This window comes from Cynocephalus volans, chromosome 16 (assembly GCF_027409185.1).
Source record: "Cynocephalus volans isolate mCynVol1 chromosome 16, mCynVol1.pri, whole genome shotgun sequence".
NCBI lineage: Eukaryota > Metazoa > Chordata > Mammalia > Dermoptera > Cynocephalidae > Cynocephalus > Cynocephalus volans.
In genome coordinates this window covers 18,849,533-18,869,450 of record NC_084475.1, presented here as the reverse complement: position 1 = coordinate 18,869,450, position 19,918 = coordinate 18,849,533, and the positions used below count along the sequence as shown (strand labels likewise).

Genomic DNA, 19,918 nt, shown 5'->3' with positions numbered 1-19,918 from the left:
AGCCAGGACATTTTATGATAACAGGATACAGAATAGCTTGAACCTGACAGAAAGGGCCACTGATTCCTATGTAAATTAAGATTTTGAGTCTTAGTATCTTCAAGGTAAACATGTTATAGACATTCCCAGTTTTGTCTTGACTGAACACAGACGCTGGGCAAGCCTAGGCCTTTCCGCTTCAAGCACCTGTGTCAATAGTCTCTGATTCCATCAACAACTAGCAGTTTCCAGCTTCACAGACATTTTCAACCCACCCCAAATTTAAGAATGCAGACTACATCGTCTTTTCACTCTCGGTAGGATTATCCCCAGCTTGTTTCTGTGTTTTGTTTCATATTATTGTGAATGAAGTTTCCTCTATCGTATTTTCATCAGTCAGTCTAAGCTAGGCTCCTGTGCAGTAACAAACAGTTCTACAAACCTCTGTGTATTGACAACAAAAGTGTATTTATTTCTCATCCATGCAAAGTCCCAGGAACACTCTTGTTCCAAGCAGCTGTTCCTCGGGCAGCTGTCTGCCAAGGGTCGGTCATCGCAACATTCCAGGCTGTATATCAACAATACACTTCCCTGATTGCCAAGGCAGGCAAAGAGCCAAGTATTGGCAATTAAATGCTTCTTGACAGAAGTGTCAGGCATCACTCACATTTCCTGGCCACAGCAAGTTATGTGGTCACACCAAGAAGTAAGAGAGAATTGGATCCTGGTGAACAACAGCAACTCCCCAGCAACAGGTTTTTGCCAAATTATCTTTTAACAGCTAACTTTTAAATTGTACCTGTTTTTGATACGCTGTTGATTTTTTTCTTCTATCCAACCACTTTACTGAACTCTGCTGTTAGTTCCAATTATTCCTCGCTGGATTTTGCTCCCTAAGAGCAAGCGCAGTGAGATAGAGTTGTCTTCCTGAACCCTCCCTGCCCAGAGTGGAAGGTGGAATGGGATGTTTCCATGTCAGGTAAACACCAGCATCGACGACTGGAAGACCACCAAGTGGAAAGACATCAATGTTGAGCAGATGGACATAGATTGTAAGAAGTTTGCCAAAGACGTGAGGTCTTTGGATAAGGAGATGAAGACCTGGGATGCTTTTGTGGGGCTCGACAACACTGTGAAAAACATGATCACGTCCCTGCGCGCCGTGAGCGAGCTGCAGAATCCAGCCATCCGGGACCGCCACTGGCAGCAGCTCATGCAGGCCACCCAGGTACAGCTGGCTCTGGGGTGGAGGGTCCTGCCCTCACTGGCCCTTATGTAGGATGGGCTGGCCCGAGCCACTTAGCCAAGGTGCTCAGGGCCCGGTGCTGATAAACCCGGATGTGAGCAGGGCTGGCTGTGTGCATGAGTGACACCAGGATCTAAGCTCAGAGGGGCCTCATGCTTGACTGTCATCATCTTGAGATTCTAAGTTAATTAGTGATGGTGGGTTAATTTCCTGGAGCTGCCGTAACAAAATACTACAAACTGGACAGCTTAAAACAATAGAATTATATTATCTCACCGTTCTGGAGGGCAGAAGTCAGAGATCAAAGCGTCGTCAGGGCAACACTCCCTCTGAAGGCTTCCTGCCTGTTCCAGCCCCTTGTGGCTCCAGGTTTTCCTAGGCTTGTGGCCACATCCCTCCAGTCCCTGCCTCTGTGTTTGCACAGCCTTCTTCTGTATTTCAAATCATCCTCTCCTTTCTCTTATAAAAACACCTGTCATTGAACTTAGGTCCCACCTGGAAAATCCAGGATGAATGCATCTCAAAATGCTTAACATCTGCAAAGACTCTATTTCCAAACAAGGACACATTCTGAGGTCCAGGAGGCCATGAATTCTGGGGGGACATTTTCCACCCCCACTTTGGGTAGGGTCTGCTATTACACAGCCTTACAGAGAAGGAAGGCAAGGTGAGAGGCAGAGGAGCCGGTCGATGGCACAGCAAAGCTCCCGCCTGCTCCCTCCAGCAGCCGGAGGTCACTCGCTGCTGGCCCTGCCTCTCCGGGAAGAACGATGCCCTCCAGCCAGTGGAGTACGCCTTACATGGAATGTGCCTATTTCTTTTTTCCTAGGTGAAATTTGTGATGTCAGAGGAGACCACCCTGGCAGATTTGCTCCAGCTGAACCTCCACAATTATGAGGACGAGGTCCGCAATATTGTGGACAAGGCCGTGAAAGAGTCTGGGATGGAGAAGGTAGCCTCAGTCGGCAGTGGAGTTTGCTGTGCGTGGGCTGACCCTGCAACTGTCCCCCAGCTCACAGCACCTGTCATTCCACGTGGGCTCCAAAGGCCATTGAACACTAAAAGACAGTCTAGTGGGCCTTCTTTTATCCAACCTGTGGCAGAAATCTTGTAAAGTACTTCTAGAATTTATTATTTTTTAAAAAATCCAATTCCTGGCTATAGCTCTATCTCCCTGCATGCACTCATGTCTATGTTTTAAAATAACCTGAACTCTCATCTCCTTTACATCAAGCTTCCTCATTTTGGGGTCCAGTCTCTTTCGCTGACATTGGAGAGCTGAAGGGGGGTATGGGAGGGAGGGGCTGGCCCCCAGCTGATACCTGGTGTTACTAATGAGCCACGAGCTCTGGGCACCTCCAGTGCACAGGAGAACTCTGGAAGGCTCATGTGCAATTCAAATGTCTCTCCTCAGCCCAACTGTTTTGTGAGTTTCAATTGTCACATTTTGAGGTTGTGTTTTTTTTTTTTTACAGCTTTATTGAGCTGTAATTCACATACCGTACAATCCAGCTGTTTAAAGTGTACAATTCAATGGCTTTTAGCATATTCACAGACACATGCCATCATCATGTATTAGAATTAGCCAATTTTAGAACATTTTCATCACCCCCCCCCAAAAAAAACCTATCCCCCATCCACTCACATCCTCCTCCCCAGCTCTAAGCATCCACTAATTCACTTTCTGTATCTACAGATTTGAATAGAATCATGTAGGGGAGGCAAACATTTACCTCTACCCTTTTAGGGTTTTCTTCTGCTGGGCCTGAGAATTAAATTGACAAAAGACAGATCAAGAAAGAAAAGCAGGCCTGGCAATTTAGCTCACTCGGTAGAGACTGGTGCTGGTAACACCAAGGTCAAGGGTTCAGATCCCTGTACTGGCCAGCTGCCAAAAAGAGAAAAGAAAGAAAGAAGCAGAAGGAAGGGCAGCGTGATCTTCTTGCACCTGCTATTTTTCAAGTGCCTTTAACTCAAAACCATCAACGTGCCAGGGAGGCATATATTGAGGTGGCGTACACTTAACTCCTTCACATGAAATATGTGGCATTTTGTGTCTTGCCTAATGTTTTCAAGTTTCATCTGCAATTGTAGCGCATATCGGTGCTTCATGCCTTTTCATGGCTGAGTAACACTCCATTGCACGGACAGACCACACTGTGTGTATCCATTCTTTAGTGGATGGACATCTGGGTTGTTCCCACCTTTTGGCTACTATGAATAATGTTGGTGTAAATATTTTGGTTTTCTTAAAACAGGGCTTCATTCCGTATTCTAGGAACTCTGGGTCCTTTCTCAGCTCCGCAACCCACACGCTCAGTGACCTCATTTCTGTGTTTCCCTGAAAGGTGCTGAAAACCCTGGATAGCACCTGGACCACGATGGAGTTTGAGCACGAGCTGCACCCACGCACGGGCACCATGATGCTCAAGTCAGACGAGGTGCTGGTAGAGACGCTGGAGGACAACCAGGTGCAGCTGCAGAACCTGATGATGTCCAAGTACCTGTCCCACTTCCTGAAGGAGGTGACAAGCTGGCAGCAGAAGCTGTCCATGGCAGACTCGGTCATCTCCATCTGGTTTGAGGTCCAAAGAACCTGGAGCCACCTGGAGAGCATCTTCATTGGTTCTGAAGACATCCGAGCCCAGCTCCCGGAGGACTCCAAGCGCTTTGACTCCATCAACCAGGAATTCAAGGTGAGGACAGCCTGCTCACCCCTGGGCACTTTCAGACGTGGCTACACTGGACGACATGGGGCTCCTGATGCCTCGGTGATCCTGATCCCCATCTCTTCCCAGGCCTTGATGGAAGAGGCGGTGAAAACACCCAACGTGGTGGAAGCCACCAACAAACCGGGTCTCTATGATAAACTCGAGGCTCTGAAGAAGAGGTGAGTCCCCGTGCCCATCCAGACCAGGGGGGAGTCCTCTGGGACCTACTGGTCAGGACGGTGCAAAACCACGGGTCATGGGTTAATACGTTCCCTTCCCCTGACCCCAGGGGAAGCCGTGACCACAGAGATTAAACAATACTCCCTCCTACCCAGGAAAGCCCACAAGGTCAGGGGCTGGCAAAGAAATGAGAGCATCCGGGTGGAAATTCTGATTAAACTGGGTCTATGAACAAGGACTGGACGCCTGCAGGACTGTCCGTGCAGTGCGCCGCTGGGACGGGCTGGATCACACCCTCCGTAGGGTAGGACCGGCCGGCCACTTTTCCCTCCCTCCTCCTAGCTTGGCCATGTGCGAGAAAGCTTTGGCAGAGTATCTAGAGACAAAGAGACTGGCTTTCCCAAGGTTCTACTTTGTGTCCTCAGCCGATCTGCTGGACATCCTCTCCAATGGAAATGACCCGGTGGAGGTAGGCGGGCCCCTGGCATTCTGAAGGATGAGCCAACCATCGTGTCCTCAACTCAAAGACTCCAGGCAGGCCCCTCCTCTGGGCAGCCCTGGGATGGAGGATGCGTGCCTTTGGGTGTCCCTGTACTATCTCCATGAGGTCCACCTGTCAAAAACTGCCCAGCCATGACAGAAAGATGGCAGGACTCACATCAGACCCCACTCTGCACTTGGTGTAGCTTTGGGCAAATTAATTCACCTCTCTGTGCCTCATTTTCCTCATCTGGGAGATGCATTAGATGCCAGGAGCTTAGCGAGATGCTGTTCCTGAGAGACATGTACTCACTGGGTCATCCTCTGTATCGTCCTAATGAATTAGGGGGCCCCAGGAGCCAGGAAGAAAAGGCTCTTCTGAAAGCGAGAAGAGCGAGCTAACCGGGTGGAGGGAAAAGGGTTATATTTTATCTTAACCATAAGTCGTGGATACATGAGAAGAGATGAGCAAGGCTGGCCCACAATGGAGGGTCTGAGTGTATGAATGGGACCTGGGACAGAGCCTTCTCAAGGAAGAGCAATCGTTAGACATTTGCCACTGAAGTGCGGGGACTCCTGGCCTGGCTTCTGTGTCTGGCCTGAGTGGTTTTCGCCAGTTCCTTTTGCTGGCTAAGCCATGGTTAGTTAACACTGATCAAAGCTGGGGAGCATATTCCACAAAAGAGAAAAGGAAGGAAAAATGCTTAAAACTGCCCGAGGAAAATCGGAGTCACATGCATCCCTCAGTTGCCTAACTCCTGTCCCCCACACCTCCGCCCAGGTGAGCCGCCACCTGTCCAAACTCTTCGACAGCCTGTGTAAAGTGAAGTTCCAACTCGACGCCAGTGGAAAGCCTCTCAAGTTTGGCCTGGGAATGTACAGCAAGGAGGACGAGTACGTGGACTTTGATAAAGAGTGTGACCTCTCAGGGCAGGTGAGTGAGTGAGGGCATGTCACCCATGAACCAGGTGACAGTGCAGCATGTGGAGGGGCCATACGCCCTTAGACCTGGGCCTCCAAACGGTGAACTTGCAGCACGGGACTGGTCGGCTCCACGTGGATGGAGTCGGGCGGGGGTGGAAACAAAGATCCATTAATCCGAGTTTGTTCAGATTTGCTTCTGGAACTTACCCCTCACATTTACAGCTAAAAAGAAAAATCTACCCCATTATCTTTTTTGAGGTTTCTTTTTTTCTCTCTCCTGGTAGCGGTTAGTGGAGGGTTTGTATTTTAATATACAAACACTTGTTGATAGCGTAGTCCTGTCTGGGGGCTTCACTGTCCAGCTGTCACCGGATGAGCTGGTGGAGGCACCGCTGGTCCGAACCTGCCGGGCACACGAGGGGACCCAGATGCCACATGTCAGGACATCAGCAACGACTCAGGAGTGCAGGCTTAGTTCACCTTCTCTTTTAGACTTTTCTCTGGATCCCCTCCCTTCTCTTGCTTAGAAGTAGAGTGTGTGCACCTGAATGCTTCATAGAGCAAGTTTTGCCTGGGCACAGCAAGGGCTTCCCAACCACATTTTTTAAAGTGGGTTGTTTTTACTGCTCCATAAAAACCTTGAAATTTCTACGTCCGGGACGATGATGATGGCAAATAGTAGACTTTTTTTCTTGACAACAAAGCAAGCATTGGAACTAGATGCGCTCATGGCCCTGTGTGGCCAACATCCCTCCTGTCCCCAGGTGGAAGTCTGGCTGAATCGACTGTTGGACCGAATGTGCGCCACCCTCCGACATGAAATTCCAGAAGCCGTGGTGACCTATGAGGAAAAGCCGAGGGAGCAGTGGATCTTTGATTACCCCGCCCAGGTGGGAGGCCTGCGTGGATGGGTGGGTTGGTGACCTACGGCTCTGATGTGCAGGGGGTGAGGGGCGGTGTTCATATGGTCCTTTCATTCACCATGGTCCATGGGAAAACAGTTTAACTTATCAGGATGAACTTTTTTTTATTAGTGGTATTAATTGCTGGGGGGGGGGTCTGTTTTCAGATTGCGCTGACCTGCACTCAGATCTGGTGGACCACCGAGGTGGGCCTGGCGTTCGCGAGGCTGGAGGAAGGATATGAAAACGCCATCAAAGATTACAACAAAAAACAGGTGTGTGGTCCCAAGGGTCCATCTGCAACACTGACAAGCAATCACCAGGACCATCTTCCTCTCTGAGGTTGAAACCTTGTGAAATCGTGATTTCTGTAGGCCAAAAGCCATTAAATTTTGGCAGCCCTGGGTGGCCCTATCCAAGAGTAACATCTTCAGAAATACAGAACTTTAATCTCGTGGCTGGAAATCATTAAATCCTACCACAGGTCTTTTCTTTTTTTTCTTTTAAAGATTCTTGGTTAGAAATTTAGAAACTAAAGATCATTTTTAAAATAAAAGAAGGAAAAGTTACCCATAACCTCACCACTCAGATTTAACCATTGTCAACATTTTCTTATGTAGCCTTCTTATCTTTTTATTTACTTATTTAATTAAAGAATTGTTTTTGGTGGACCGTAGAGGTGGGCCTAGCATTCAACTGCAGGTAAGAGGATCCTCCAAACCCTTGACCCTCATGTTACCACCATGCTCTAGCCCTCCAGCCCCTTCTAATCTTTTGTGTGCCTACGTGTGGGTACTTTAAAAGGTTGCTGGACGTGCTGGCCAGTTAGCTGACTTGATGAGAGCACGGTGCCACTAACATCAAGGTCAAGGGTCCGGGTCCCCTTACCTGCTAGCTGCCAAAAAAAGTTTCTTTTTAAGGTGGTGGAAAAAATTGAAGTACCCTTGTAACTGATCTGTATGTAAAAATATACAAACTCTCTGTACCTTTTAAAATCAGCTCTTTTTACTTCATGTGCACTCTCTTCCTGTGGCATTGAATTTTCTTCTACTGTGTCGTCGTTAGAGGCTCCATGATATGCCATCCTGGGGCTGTTACTATGGCTAACCCCACCCCCAATTGGGGGATATGGGAACTTTTTCCTGTTTTTCGTCATGTTAATGAGATGTCCCTGAGGACCCACAGCCCCGTGCCCCTGCGTGTCTCAGGAGGGTGCCCCTCCTCCCACAGATCAGCCAGCTGAATGCGCTCATCACGCTGCTCATCGGGAACCTCAGTGCTGGCGACAGGATGAAGATCATGACCATCTGCACCATCGACGTGCACGCACGGGACGTGGTGGCCAAGATGATCACTGCCAAGGCACGAGCGCCTGCTGTCCCCAGGGGGTCGGGGGTGGGGCAGGGACGGGGCAGGGGCGGGGTGGGGGGGATGTTCAAGGACTCCACCCCCTGCCATTTCCTCTTCCTGGGCCAGTGACTCGATTGTGGCCTCACCATCCCCACTTCCCCCCAATCCCTCTCTTGGACTCTCCCTGGTGTGCACCCAGCTCACCTGGAAGGGCCCGTGCTTTAGTGAGATTCACCTGGGGCAGCAATTCGGTTGACTGTGGGCACTGGAGGAGGAAAAAGGGCCAGGGGGGGGTCCCTCCTGGGCTGGGGCTGGCTCTTGTGTTCTGCTTGGCCCATGCGAGGTGCTGCGGCTGCCCTGCAGGTGGAGAGCGCCCAGGCCTTCACCTGGCAGTCCCAGCTGCGGCACCGCTGGGACGAGGAGAAGAGGCACTGCTTCGCCAACATTTGCGACGCCCAGATCCAGTACTGCTATGAGTATCTGGGCAACACACCACGGCTGGTCATCACCCCTCTCACTGACCGGTGAGCGTGCACCTACCACCCGGGAGGCCTGTTCCTAAACAGTTCACATGTTCCCGTGGGCCCCTTATGCAAATTTTTGCATGGTCAGACTGCAACGTCAGCTGCTGAGGCTGGAAGGACCCGGCACCTGGGTTGGGTGGACCTGCGTTCAGATTCGGTCCTGCCACCTGCGAGGTGCTCAGCTTGGGCTCCATGTCCTTTTCTGACACTAGCTGTGTGGCCTTGGGGGAGTCACTTAACCTCTTTGAGAGCCTGCAAAGCAGGAGTAATGTTTTATGAGTCCTCGTGAGCTTGCTGAGAACTGAGTGCATTATTTAACAACAAAAAGCACTTAGGCCAGAAGCTGCTCCAAGTAAACCCTCAATAAGTGCGGGTGTCATTGTCATGACTGTTACTGTTTTGCTAGCAGTGCACACCTCCCTAAATGCCACAGCTGGGAAAGCAGGACAGTGCTTGACTACATCTCAAGTCCCTCTTGCCCTCTCCTTTTGTGTGAGAGTAACACAGTTAACTGCCACCACAATGAAAGAGCAGGTGGGGAGGCCGTGGGGTCACAGGCACATGAGATAATCAGTGTCCCTTACAGATGCTACATCACCTTGACCCAGTCCCTCCATCTGATCATGGGTGGAGCCCCAGCAGGCCCCGCCGGGACTGGCAAGACAGAGACGACCAAGGACTTGGGCAGAGCCCTGGGCACCATGGTGTACGTCTTCAACTGTTCCGAGCAAATGGACTACAAGGTACATGGCCGAGGCCTGGAGGTGCCACATTCAAGCTAGATGCCTGGGACACCTGCAAACCGGAACCCTGGCGAGAAGGCACCAGGGCATCCCCTGCTGCCGGCTTGTCTGAAGAGGCTCCCAGGGTAGACAAACCCAGTCCCAAATATCCTGCCCCTGCCCCTGCTAGTCACCCTTTCCCACCTCATTTCCAAGATTGCCCAGCAACTGGGGCCTCCAGACAGCGGCGAGCCCCTCCTTCGTAGCTCAGCATGGGATGTTGGGTGAAAGCACGGTACAGGTGGGCTTGGGAGGGGATCAGAGGATGGGCCCGGTCCCATGGGTCACTGGAGACTTTGTAGGGCGGCGTCAGTCCCCAAAGGGCCGAACAGGAGAGGAGATACCTTGGTAGTCCAGGCCAAAGCAGCCTCTTGCAGAAGGGGTAGGTGGGAGCAGATGGGGTGTCCACTGAGCTCAGGACCCTGGGCCTGCAGAGGGCCTCCACCACCATCTGTATCTGAGCCTCTGGCAGACCCCCTGGGGCTGAGGACAGTCAAACCACATAGTCCACACCAGGCTCCTAGATTTTAGAAAAGTGAAATCTGAAGTTGGATTCCCTCTAGAAGAAATTTAATATTCGCCTGGAATCCCATATGTAAATGTTGAAGAATTGTCCTGATTACCCATCCAGCTGGGGCCTGGAGTGACACAGACATCTAGAGAAGACATCAAAGTGCTTGAAGTGCTTGCCGCCCCCTGCCTCCGCCTTGGAGGGACGCCCCCTCCTGTGTGTGCACAAAAAGAAAAGGGCTAAAAAAAAAAAATGCAAGGCTTGAATTTTACGTGACTGTGCCTGTTTGAGCCTCCTAGGTAGGGGGGACCTCCACGAAGCCTCCATCCTAGGGTCTGGGAGACGTGGGGGTCAAGCGGCACCCAGCCCTCTGCAGTATTAACCCCTTCTAGGGAGTGAGCCGTCCTGCCTGCTTGCCTTCTGAAGCCCCTAAAGGCCCCCGAGCCTGACCTTCGTTTGGGGGCTCCTGGCGGACCCACCCATCTCCTCCTTTGTCTAATGCGCTCTTCTCCAATCTCGCCCTTTCCAGTCCTGTGGAAACATCTACAAGGGCCTGGCCCAGACCGGAGCCTGGGGCTGCTTTGACGAATTTAATCGAATCTCAGTGGAAGTCTTGTCTGTGATTGCTGTGCAGGTAGGGCCCCTGCCGAGTCTCTGGGTCAAGTAGGGTAACTGGCTGCTTTGCTGACTGCAGGCCTCTCACTTTTCCGTTATCTCCTACACCAGATAGCCCCCCCTTGCCCGCGTGCAACACTCCAGGCACTGAGGGGTGGTGTGACCCCCGCCCTGTCCTCCAGGGGCCCCCAGTCTGGCTAGGCACACAGAAGTGAACACAGTAAGAAGCAGATAGGATAGCATGTATGTAACTGAATACAGATGAGGGAATAATTGATTGTGCAAGGCGGGAGCAGGGCTCTGGGCTGGGGGAGCAGCCCTGTGTCAGCATCCCCCAGACCGCTTGTTAAAATCACGTGCCTTGGCCCCGCCCCACATGTTGGGATGAACATTTCTGCCTTTTAAACAAAAGCCTCAGATTGTGCAGATGCCTGCTAGATGTGAGGACCGCAGGGCTCTCTGAGGTAAACTGAGGCCAACCTCGAGGTCAGGGATCAACTTTGATATTCCAAAAGGAAATGGTGCTGAGACCCCTCCACCCACCCCACAATAGACAGCTGAGGTGCAGAGGGGGCGTGCCACTCAGACCCGTAGCCTGAGGGAGAGCCTGGCTCAAAGTCTGTAACTTAACTCCCCACCTCTCTGCTTGGCGATAACTTAAACTCTGCGTTTCCATTTTCTAATCTCTAAAATGGGGTCGATAACACAGGCTTGCGGACAGATTCGAGGTGAATGGGCAGCCAAATCCTCCTCTGTCACCTTCCCTCCACACCGGATCATCCCGGCTGCCATGAGGACCCTCTCCCCAGCCCCCAGCATTAGCAGAGTGACTGTCCCACCCCCCAGGATATTTACGCAGAGCCCGTTTTAGGGACCGAATGTTTGTGGACTCGTTAGGAGAGTCCTGGCACAGAGGGGAGGCCGTGCAGAATCTGAGGTGTCCCAGCCCCAGCCCCAGCCCTGCCCGAGGATGAGCTGTACCCTCTGCAGACCAGTCACAAGAGGAAAGTCCAGGAAAACTAGGCGCCAGAACTCTGCTCTAATGCGGAGGACTTTGGAAATGCGGTGTTTGGGAAAGGGGTGAACCGTGAGCGCCGGGCGCCCCTGAGCGGTGATGTGGAGATTTGCAGCTGAAGTCTGCAAAGGCGCAAATGCAAAAGGAGGATCCTTGAAGTTCCAGCTTTAGCCTCGTTAGACACAGATGGTCTTAGAGACTGCCTGGCACGGAGATGGCTACTAAATCCGCCCTCCGACGGGTCTTTGCCAGAGCAGAAACAGAACACGGAAAAAGGCTGGGAAGTGGGACACTCCCAGTGACAGCCCAGATGCATCTCCAGAGAATGCTGCTGAGTAACAGAAGTCCGTCTCAAAGACTCCGCACTATCTGATTCCACTGACATCACAGTCACGAAGTGACAAAATCGCAGAAACGGAGCACAGCTCAGCAGTTGCCGGGGTCCAGAAGAGGGTGGGGAGGGAGGGAAGGAGGCGTGTCTGATGTCGGAGGGAGGGTCGGGGCCGACAGTCAGCCTCAACCCACCCCGTCCTCTCACCAGGTTCTGGACTCCGCCACAGGAGAGAATTCAAGAGCAGAGTCACAGTAGACAGTGAGAACAAGTTTAATAAAATAGATAAGAAATACAGGTTTCATGGAGAGAGTACAGCACAGCTCCACAGACTGAGCAGGGCCCACACCAAGTTCAACACAAAAATAAATTCAGTGCAGACGTCAAATCTAAACAAAAGCCAGAAAAACATATTTAAAGTTCAGTACAGAGCGCAGGCTGGCTCAGGAGAGGGAGCAGCTGCTGCTGAAAGTAAGTCAGACACAAAGTAAAACACGCACACCTCAGCCAGCAAAGTGCAGGCTGCCCGGGGAAGGTGAGCAGCGACCTGCCCTGGCCGGGACTTGGCTTTTATAGTTTCTCTGTCTCGTGACCACTTAGTTAAGGGGGTGGCTCCCAGTCTGTGCTCTCTGTTGAGCATGCCCAGCCGCTGGTAGCACATAAGGCAGCCCCCTGTGGCCTCACTTTCCCAGTGTTGGTGCTGGAAATAGGTCTAACTGGCAACAGTAAGGTTCCTCCAGGGGAGAGCTCAGAGGAGGGGACCTGAGACCTCGGGGAGTAGCCGGAAACCCAGAGGCACATCCTGAAACCCAAGCTCAGGGAGACTGAGCACCTCCTGTATCGTGGCTACAAAAGGGCCACAGGAAGGGTCCCATGGGATGGAAATGTGTCAACATCAGGACCTTGGCTGTGACAGTCCACTATGGTCACGTAAGATGCTCCCCTGGGGGCCACTGGGTAGTGGGTACCCGGGACCGCTTCCATATTATCACTTAGAGCTGCATGTGAACCTATGATAGTCTCAAAATTTAAAAGCTCGATTAAAAGAAAAGCAGGAGAGCACCCTGCAAATTCACAGCCGCACACTTTAACAGAAACCAAGACCCATCCGGCCCATTGAAGCGGGTCGTTTCCCTGTTGACATGTCTGTGTACCCACCCTTTAGGTAAAATGTGTCCAAGATGCAATTCGGGCCAAGAAGAAAACGTTTAACTTCCTTGGAGAGATGATAAGTCTCATGCCCACCGTGGGCATCTTCATCACCATGAATCCTGGCTACGCTGGACGCACCGAGTTGCCCGAGAACTTGAAGGCCTTATTCAGGTGTGTGGCTGCAGTGGCTCAGGTCGGTATCCCAGGGCCACGTGCCAGCAGAGGAGGGGCAGGGGCCGAGCCAGGGACGGAAGAGAAGACGAGGCTCCAAGACGGGGGGTCAGCAGGCAGGCCAGGTCCTCTTTAAAAAGCTCTCTGTCTTCCCCAATGCAGGAGGTGCCCATTAGAGATGCCATCTGCCCATTGGTACAGGATGCTGGAAGGCAGGGTTCAGGGGGACTCTCAGAGGAGTCGAGTGCAGCAAGTGCAGGGCCTGGAGGCACCCCCTGCAGGGCGTGGGGGGAACAAGTGGGGAGGGGAGGGTGGGGGCTGGGAACCCCCAGGTTCTGGGGGAGCCACAGCCCTAGAAGGTTGACCAGTATGTGTGGTCCACCTGACAGGTGAGGTGTGCTCTCCTAGGTGAGGAGGGACAGGTGGGGGTGTGGAGTGGGAGAGGGAGGTGGGAGGAAAGGCTAAGGCCACCTGCTGATCTCCCCAGGCCCTGCGCCATGGTGGTCCCCGACTTTGAACTGATATGCGAGATCATGTTGGTGGCCGAGGGCTTTCTGGAGGCCCGTCTGCTGGCCAGGAAGTTCATCACCCTCTACACCTTGTGCAAAGAGTTGCTGTCAAAGCAGGTGTGTGTTAACGGTGTCTTGGAGCTCACAGAGCCAGGGGTAGTGGAGGGGGTGGGGGAGGGGCAGTTAAAAATGCAGGCAGCGGCCAAGGTTGCCTTCCAGACCCACCTGGTGAGGATTCCACACATCCCAGCACCACGCCAGCCCCTGTCCCGGCCCTCCTTGACACCCGAGCTACCCTGGGCCTGGCAGCGGTGAGCTCACGTCTGCCCATTGTCCCTGCTGCCCACAGGATCATTATGACTGGGGCTTGCGAGCCATTAAGTCTGTGCTGGTGGTGGCCGGCTCCCTGAAGAGGGGGGACCCTAGCCGGGCAGAGGACCAGGTACTCATGAGGGCACTGAGAGACTTCAACATCCCCAAGATTGTGACTGACGACCTGCCCGTGTTCATGGGGCTGATTGGGGACCTCTTCCCAGCTCTGGACGTGCCTCGGAAACGAGACCTGAATTTTGAAAAGGTAGTTCTCCCAGGTCCTCGCTAGGGGCTTCCTCCCTGCCTAGGATGTTTCTTCCAGGCATATGTTGAATTGGTCCCCAAGTGGCAAATGCCACATTTGGGGCAGGAGGCCCATATCTATTGGGCCAAGAAAGTCACATATGCGTGCCTCCCTTTGCTACGAGAAAAACACCAGGGCCACAAGCGGCCTCTCCAGCCCTGGCCAGTCCCACCTTCTCAATGCTGGGGAGGTCACATGAGGGACTGGGGCTGGGGGGCTTTGGGCAAATCCACCCCCTGCAGTGGAGCAGGAGAATTCTCGGTAGTGTCAATAGCAGAACTTGCAAACACGTCCACATGGGAGCACAACTGGGCAGGAAGCCCCACCACACACCCCCTCACTGAAAAGAGAGTCTCCGCGCCCACCCTCTCCATGTCGCCCCAGATCATCAAGCAGAGCATCGTGGAACTCAAGCTGCAGGCGGAAGACAGCTTCGTGCTGAAAGTGGTGCAGCTGGAGGAGCTGCTGCAAGTGCGGCACTCAGTGTTTGTCATCGGGAACGCGGGCAGTGGCAAGTCGCAGGTGCGGCCCCATCAGGGCCCCTGCTCTGTGTGGTCCACCCTGGAGGACCCTGCAGGGATCCAGCCCAGTGGGTGTGGGATGGGAGAGGGGCCAGCCCTCCATCACCTCCCCCCACACGGGGACCCCAACACAGTGCATCCTGGAGTCCCCCTGCCTTAAACGTGTCATGGGCCAGGAAGGGAGCTGTGGCATGCAGCTAATGTCCCTGATGCCTGTTTGTAACACTGGAAAATTCTAAACCAGCCAAGTGCTCAGCGAGACCTCCACAGGACGGACTGTTATGCTATTATTAAAGATCATTTCCAAAACTAATAACATGGGGGAAACACACAGCAAGTTGCTTTTTAAAAGGCAGAACAGTATGAACCCAATTTTCTAAAAAAGGAGCACACACGCACACACATGAAATATCCTCAAATGTCCTTAAAACTCCTTTTTTCTGGGTGGAGCAATTATGAGTCGTTTTCTTCCCTTCAAAGTTTTTCAATGAGCATGTGGCACTCATGTTATGAGGAGGACACCAGCGTGAGCATTTTCAGGTCTTGGCACGGTCTCCAGGCTGTCAGCTCCCAAGCAGCAGGTCACGTCTGCCTCGCTCACAGCTGGGGGGGGACACAAATTCACCTGCATGCCCCCAAAATAACCCTGATGCAGAGAGGGCCTTCAGCATGTGGCCAATAAAAGGCACTGAGGTCCCATAAGGCCAAGCGTGTGACCCTGGGTGCAGGTGGAGCATGGTCAGGGACGTTGAGTCACGCATGTGACCTCCCACCTTGGCCCAGGTCCTCAAATCCCTCAACAAGACCTACCAGAACCTGAAGAGGAAGCCAGTGGCCGTGGACCTGGACCCCAAGGCTGTCACCTGTGATGAGCTCTTTGGCATCATCAACCCAACGACCAGGGAGTGGAAAGACGGTAGCAGGAGCTGTGGTCCACAGTGGGGCTGTGGGCTGCCGTGGGGTGCTGTGGGCTCACACCCTTTTTATTCCCACCCAGTCAGGGCAGTGAATGTCACTGAGATTTTATCACGCATCTGGCCGGGGCCCCCAAACAGGATCTTTGGGCAGGCTCGCATTTGGGGGGGCATGCAGACAGGCAGAGGGCTCTGTTCCCCCATCTGAAGCAGCACCCTCACTGCCCCCACCGCTGGACCCACTTTATCCCCATGACTGTATCACCCACCCACGTTGCATGACACATGATCTCTGCTCGTGCCCCCTTGCAGGGCTGTTCTCCACCATTATGCGGGACCTGGCCAACATCACCCACGATGGCCCCAAGTGGATCATTCTTGATGGGGACATAGACCCTATGTGGATCGAGTCACTCAACACCGTCATGGATGACAACAAGGTAGGTGGGCTCCAGTGTTCTAGAGCTGACACCCAAAGCTGCCATGAGGAAGGAGCAGAGGAGGCTTGGGGGGACCCGCTGCACACAATACACAGATCTGGCCAGAGGCTGGCACCTCGTCACCAGATGCTTCCCACACGCGGTGCAGTTCTGCAGACGCCCCGTCTTAGATACCACCTAGCAGCAGCGTGGGTTAAGGGTAAGGAAGCGTTCTTCTCCAGTCGATACTCCAGTGGCATAACATGGAAACGATGGCTAATGTTAAAATAGTTCTCAACTGGGCAGAGAAAGGAACGTGAGAATTCCCGGGGAGGAGGGGCGGTTATGGTTTGGAAATTCAACACTGTAGTGAGTCCTACATCGTATGCATGCTGAGAAACTGCTCATATTGTCCTGGTGCTGGGTAGGGGACAGAGGCGGGGCGAGGGGGGGATGGTGAGATGCTTTCTCAACTTCCTCCCTGCTCTGAGATGCCACGTGCGTGACACATCTCAGAACCCCATCAGGACAGCACACATCTGCTGCTGAAAACCCACGCCCTGCTGTGCCCCTTCACAGGTCCTCACCCTGGCCAGCAACGAGCGTATCCCCCTGAATCGCACCATGAGGTTGGTGTTTGAGATCAGCCACCTGAGGACGGCCACCCCGGCCACGGTCTCCAGAGCCGGCATACTTTACATCAACCCGGCGGATCTAGGCTGGAACCCGTGAGTTGGTTTTTACATTTTCCCATTCCAAGCTGTGGCAGAGAAGGATGAGGTTGGTGGCTTATGTCATTCACTCATTTATGTAATAAGTACTGGGTGCCCAGCCCTCACCAGGCACCAGGGGCACTGCACTGAAAGGACCAGAAAGGTGTAAAAAATGATGCAGGTGCACCTGACCCTGCAACCTGGCAGCTGATGAAACGCACGTTTGCACCAAGTGCTGGGAGCTCCCAGTGCTAGTAAGGTAGGGAGGGTCTGGGCCTCCGTGGAGACAGGAAGTCTTCCCAGAGGACTGAAGCTTGGGCTGCCACCTGTGAGACAACTTTCTAGGTGGACAAAAACTGGGGGCGGCATTCCAGATGCAAACCAGTATTCACGGGGGCCTCGAGGGGGAGAGCTTGAGGTTCCCAGGATGGGTGGTAGTCGAGTGTTTCTGGATAAAGTGTAAAGGGTGGGCGTGTCGTTGGCAGGAAGGGATGGAAGCTGGACCACTGTGCAGGACCGGGCACAAGGGGTCCTTTCTGACAAGAAGAGAATCAGTCATGCCCGTGGACAATGGGTGGCCATTGGAGGTGGGAGAAGAAGGGATGGATTTCGGCAATGTGTGAAATCAAAGGCTTGATAGTGACTCTGGAGGCACGTTTTCTTGCCTGGACACACGGCTAGTCGTTGACAGAGTAGGAGATTTTCTGGGGACACAGAAATGACAGCATGGAGCAAATGTCCTGCACTGACTTGAGTAGAAATCCCAGTGGAGCATTCCAGGAGCAAGAGGCTCAGGAAAAACTTCTTGGCGGGAGGCAGTGGTTCATTCATTCTTTAATTCGTTCATCCAGTCCCTTCTGCACACCGACCGTGTGTGTTGGACCCTAGGATATTCCACGACAGAGAACTGGATTCTCTAGGAAGGGGGTGAGCAGTGATAAGAGAAGCTGGTTTTCAGAGAAAACCCAACACTGCGTTGGGGAGGAAGAGGAATCTGTGAGGGGTTCTGAGAAGGGACGGCCCCAGAGGCAGAAGAGAAACCAGGGACACAGCGTCCCAGACACCCATGGAGGAAGAAAGGTCAGGCAGGAAGAGGGTTGCCTCCAGAGAGCCAAGGAAGAATGGCTTCATGGCACTGTGGGGGCAGAGGCCAGTGACAGTGAGTTGAGGAGGAACCGGTAGGAGGTGCTAGAAATGAGGTGTCTGAGTGCTGGCGGGACAGCTGGAGGAAGACGCAGGGCGGTTTGCTCTGTCGAGATGAGAACAGTGTTCGGACATGGGGAGCAGGCCCAAGCATTTCCAGGCGCACGCAAGTCTATAGGTGGAGAGGAAAGACCTTTCACGAGTCTGTGCTTCCAGTGACTCTTTGCTCTCTGCAGTGGGAAGAGAGGCTGTGAGCTGGGGACAGGTGGCATGGTGAGGCTTGGGTTTGGGAGGCATATGGAGAGGAAAGGCCCCTGCAGGGAGCGGGCTGGGAGCCACGGACACCAGGCACCACTGTGCCGTCATCTCTAGCAACACCTGCCCACTTATATCAGTGGTCTGTGGTTGCTGCAGCCAAGGACCACGTGCTGGGTGGTTTCAAGCAACAGAAAGTTGATCGTCTCAAAATTCTGGAGACGAGAAGTTTGAAATCAAGGTGTCAGCAGGGTTGGTTTCTTCAGAGGCTCTGAGGGAGAATCTGTGCCACACCTCTCTGCCACCTGCTGTGGCTCCCAGCAACCCTTGGCGCTCCTTGGCTTATAGACATGTCACTCCAACCTCTGCCTCTGTCTTCATGTGGCCTTCTCTGTGTATCTGTGTCCAAATTTCCCTCTTCTTATAAGGACACCAGTCATTGGATTCAGGACTCACCCTAAACCAGGATGCTCTCATCTCAAGATCCTTAACCTGATTACACCTAGAAAGGCCCTTTCTCCCAATAAGATCACATGTGAGGTTCCGGGTGGACACGTCTTTTGCAGGGCCACCATTCTGCCCACTACATCACGTTAGAGGGTTTTCAGGGCGGGCAGAAGACAAGGGTAAGGAAACTGAAATGAAATCCAGATAGGAGCTGCTAAGATGCAGGGAGACAGGAAGAAGACAGGTCTGCGGGGTGCTCAGGGGGACACCCTGTGGGAGCAGGAGGAGAGAAGTGGAAGCTAGGCTGGCATGGGCAGAGGCGGGAACCGGACAATCCCAGAGGAAGCAGGAGACTGGGCTTTGCCAGAGGAGAGAAGTGAAGTGGGTGAGAGGCAGGCTGGTGGCCTCAGAGAGGAGGTGCAGCCCTCTCGCAGGCAGCAGGGGAGGCAGCGACCCAAGGCCAGGAGCCACCCTGGCAGCAGGGCAGGAAGCTGGGCCAGGGGCGAGAGAGTGGACCTGCCTTCACAAGTGCATGTCTCTCTGGGCTTGCAAATCAAAGCCACTGCACCCATGGGCATGCACTAAATGACTGCCACCAAGGCAACATCAAAAATTTGACATGAACACCTTCGAACTAGAAGGCAAACACAGCAGTCTACGTGTGGATTTGCAAATTGGTCTCCCCTTCTGAAGACCAGCTGGACTTGGAATTCAGTCCTTAACTGTGCCAGACATGGAGACACTGCATTTTGCTTGGAGATGTGGATTGCGTGAAGGTTTGCCCTGTTACGCTGGATGATCCAGGGTGCTCTGGGGCAAAGGTTTTCAGCCCTCAGTTCTCTGTTCCGGTAGAGGTGCGGGAAGATGCAGAGTCCCCAGAACAAGAATGCACCCACAGAAAGGCATGTGTGCCGGGCTGCAGATGGCAGGCTAGCTGTGTGAGTAACGTGAGCTTCCTGCCTACACTGCGGGCATCCTGGAAATGACGCACACGCTGAGCTTGCTGACCCTCGAGGGAGCTGGATGCAACTTATGCTTTTAGCAGACACTTACTTGGCACTTACTATGGTCTAAGCTGCCTTCTATGAGCTTTAAAAATATCAGCCCATGCAGTCCTTTGGAGTGGTGGTGATGTAAACATCACACCTGTTTTCAGAGGAGAAACGGGGCCCCGGACGTGTTAAGTAACTCACCTAAGGCCAAAGCTGGCTGCAGCAGAGCTGATTCAACCCCAGGCCATCCATGCCCCAGAGGCGTGTGTGCCAGACAGTCCAACATGGTCCCTCAAGCATTGCCTATTGTATTAATTTGGACTTGTCCACCAAACATGACAAATTCAACTCAGAGTAAATGAAGCAAAACGAATTCTGTTGGCTCAAGTCACCATGGGCGTGCTTCAGGCACAGCTGGATCCAGGAGCCCAGATGATGTCACGAGATGTCCCTGCTGCTCTCCCCTCTTCTGTTCCCCCCTCTTCTCTCCTCTTCCCTTCCCATCCCCTCCTGTCT

The 19,918-nt window shown here is 53.0% G+C and overlaps 1 protein-coding gene across 1 annotated transcript in view; it reads left to right on the top strand.

Annotated features, from left to right (window-relative positions):
* The window catches only part of DNAH17 (dynein axonemal heavy chain 17), a 127,458-nt gene that overhangs the window by 57,328 nt on the left and 50,212 nt on the right, over window positions 1–19,918 (top strand). The window contains exons 25-43 of the mRNA XM_063080212.1: window positions 959–1,207; window positions 2,055–2,177; window positions 3,574–3,921; window positions 4,024–4,115; window positions 4,459–4,585; window positions 5,378–5,530; window positions 6,285–6,410; window positions 6,590–6,697; window positions 7,653–7,784; window positions 8,136–8,296; window positions 8,883–9,039; window positions 10,119–10,223; window positions 12,716–12,873; window positions 13,361–13,499; window positions 13,732–13,959; window positions 14,383–14,520; window positions 15,303–15,435; window positions 15,746–15,873; window positions 16,432–16,580. Of these exons, the coding sequence (XP_062936282.1) occupies window positions 959–1,207; window positions 2,055–2,177; window positions 3,574–3,921; window positions 4,024–4,115; window positions 4,459–4,585; window positions 5,378–5,530; window positions 6,285–6,410; window positions 6,590–6,697; window positions 7,653–7,784; window positions 8,136–8,296; window positions 8,883–9,039; window positions 10,119–10,223; window positions 12,716–12,873; window positions 13,361–13,499; window positions 13,732–13,959; window positions 14,383–14,520; window positions 15,303–15,435; window positions 15,746–15,873; window positions 16,432–16,580 (2,954 nt within the window). The remainder of the gene's footprint in view (window positions 1–958; window positions 1,208–2,054; window positions 2,178–3,573; window positions 3,922–4,023; window positions 4,116–4,458; window positions 4,586–5,377; window positions 5,531–6,284; window positions 6,411–6,589; window positions 6,698–7,652; window positions 7,785–8,135; window positions 8,297–8,882; window positions 9,040–10,118; window positions 10,224–12,715; window positions 12,874–13,360; window positions 13,500–13,731; window positions 13,960–14,382; window positions 14,521–15,302; window positions 15,436–15,745; window positions 15,874–16,431; window positions 16,581–19,918) is intronic.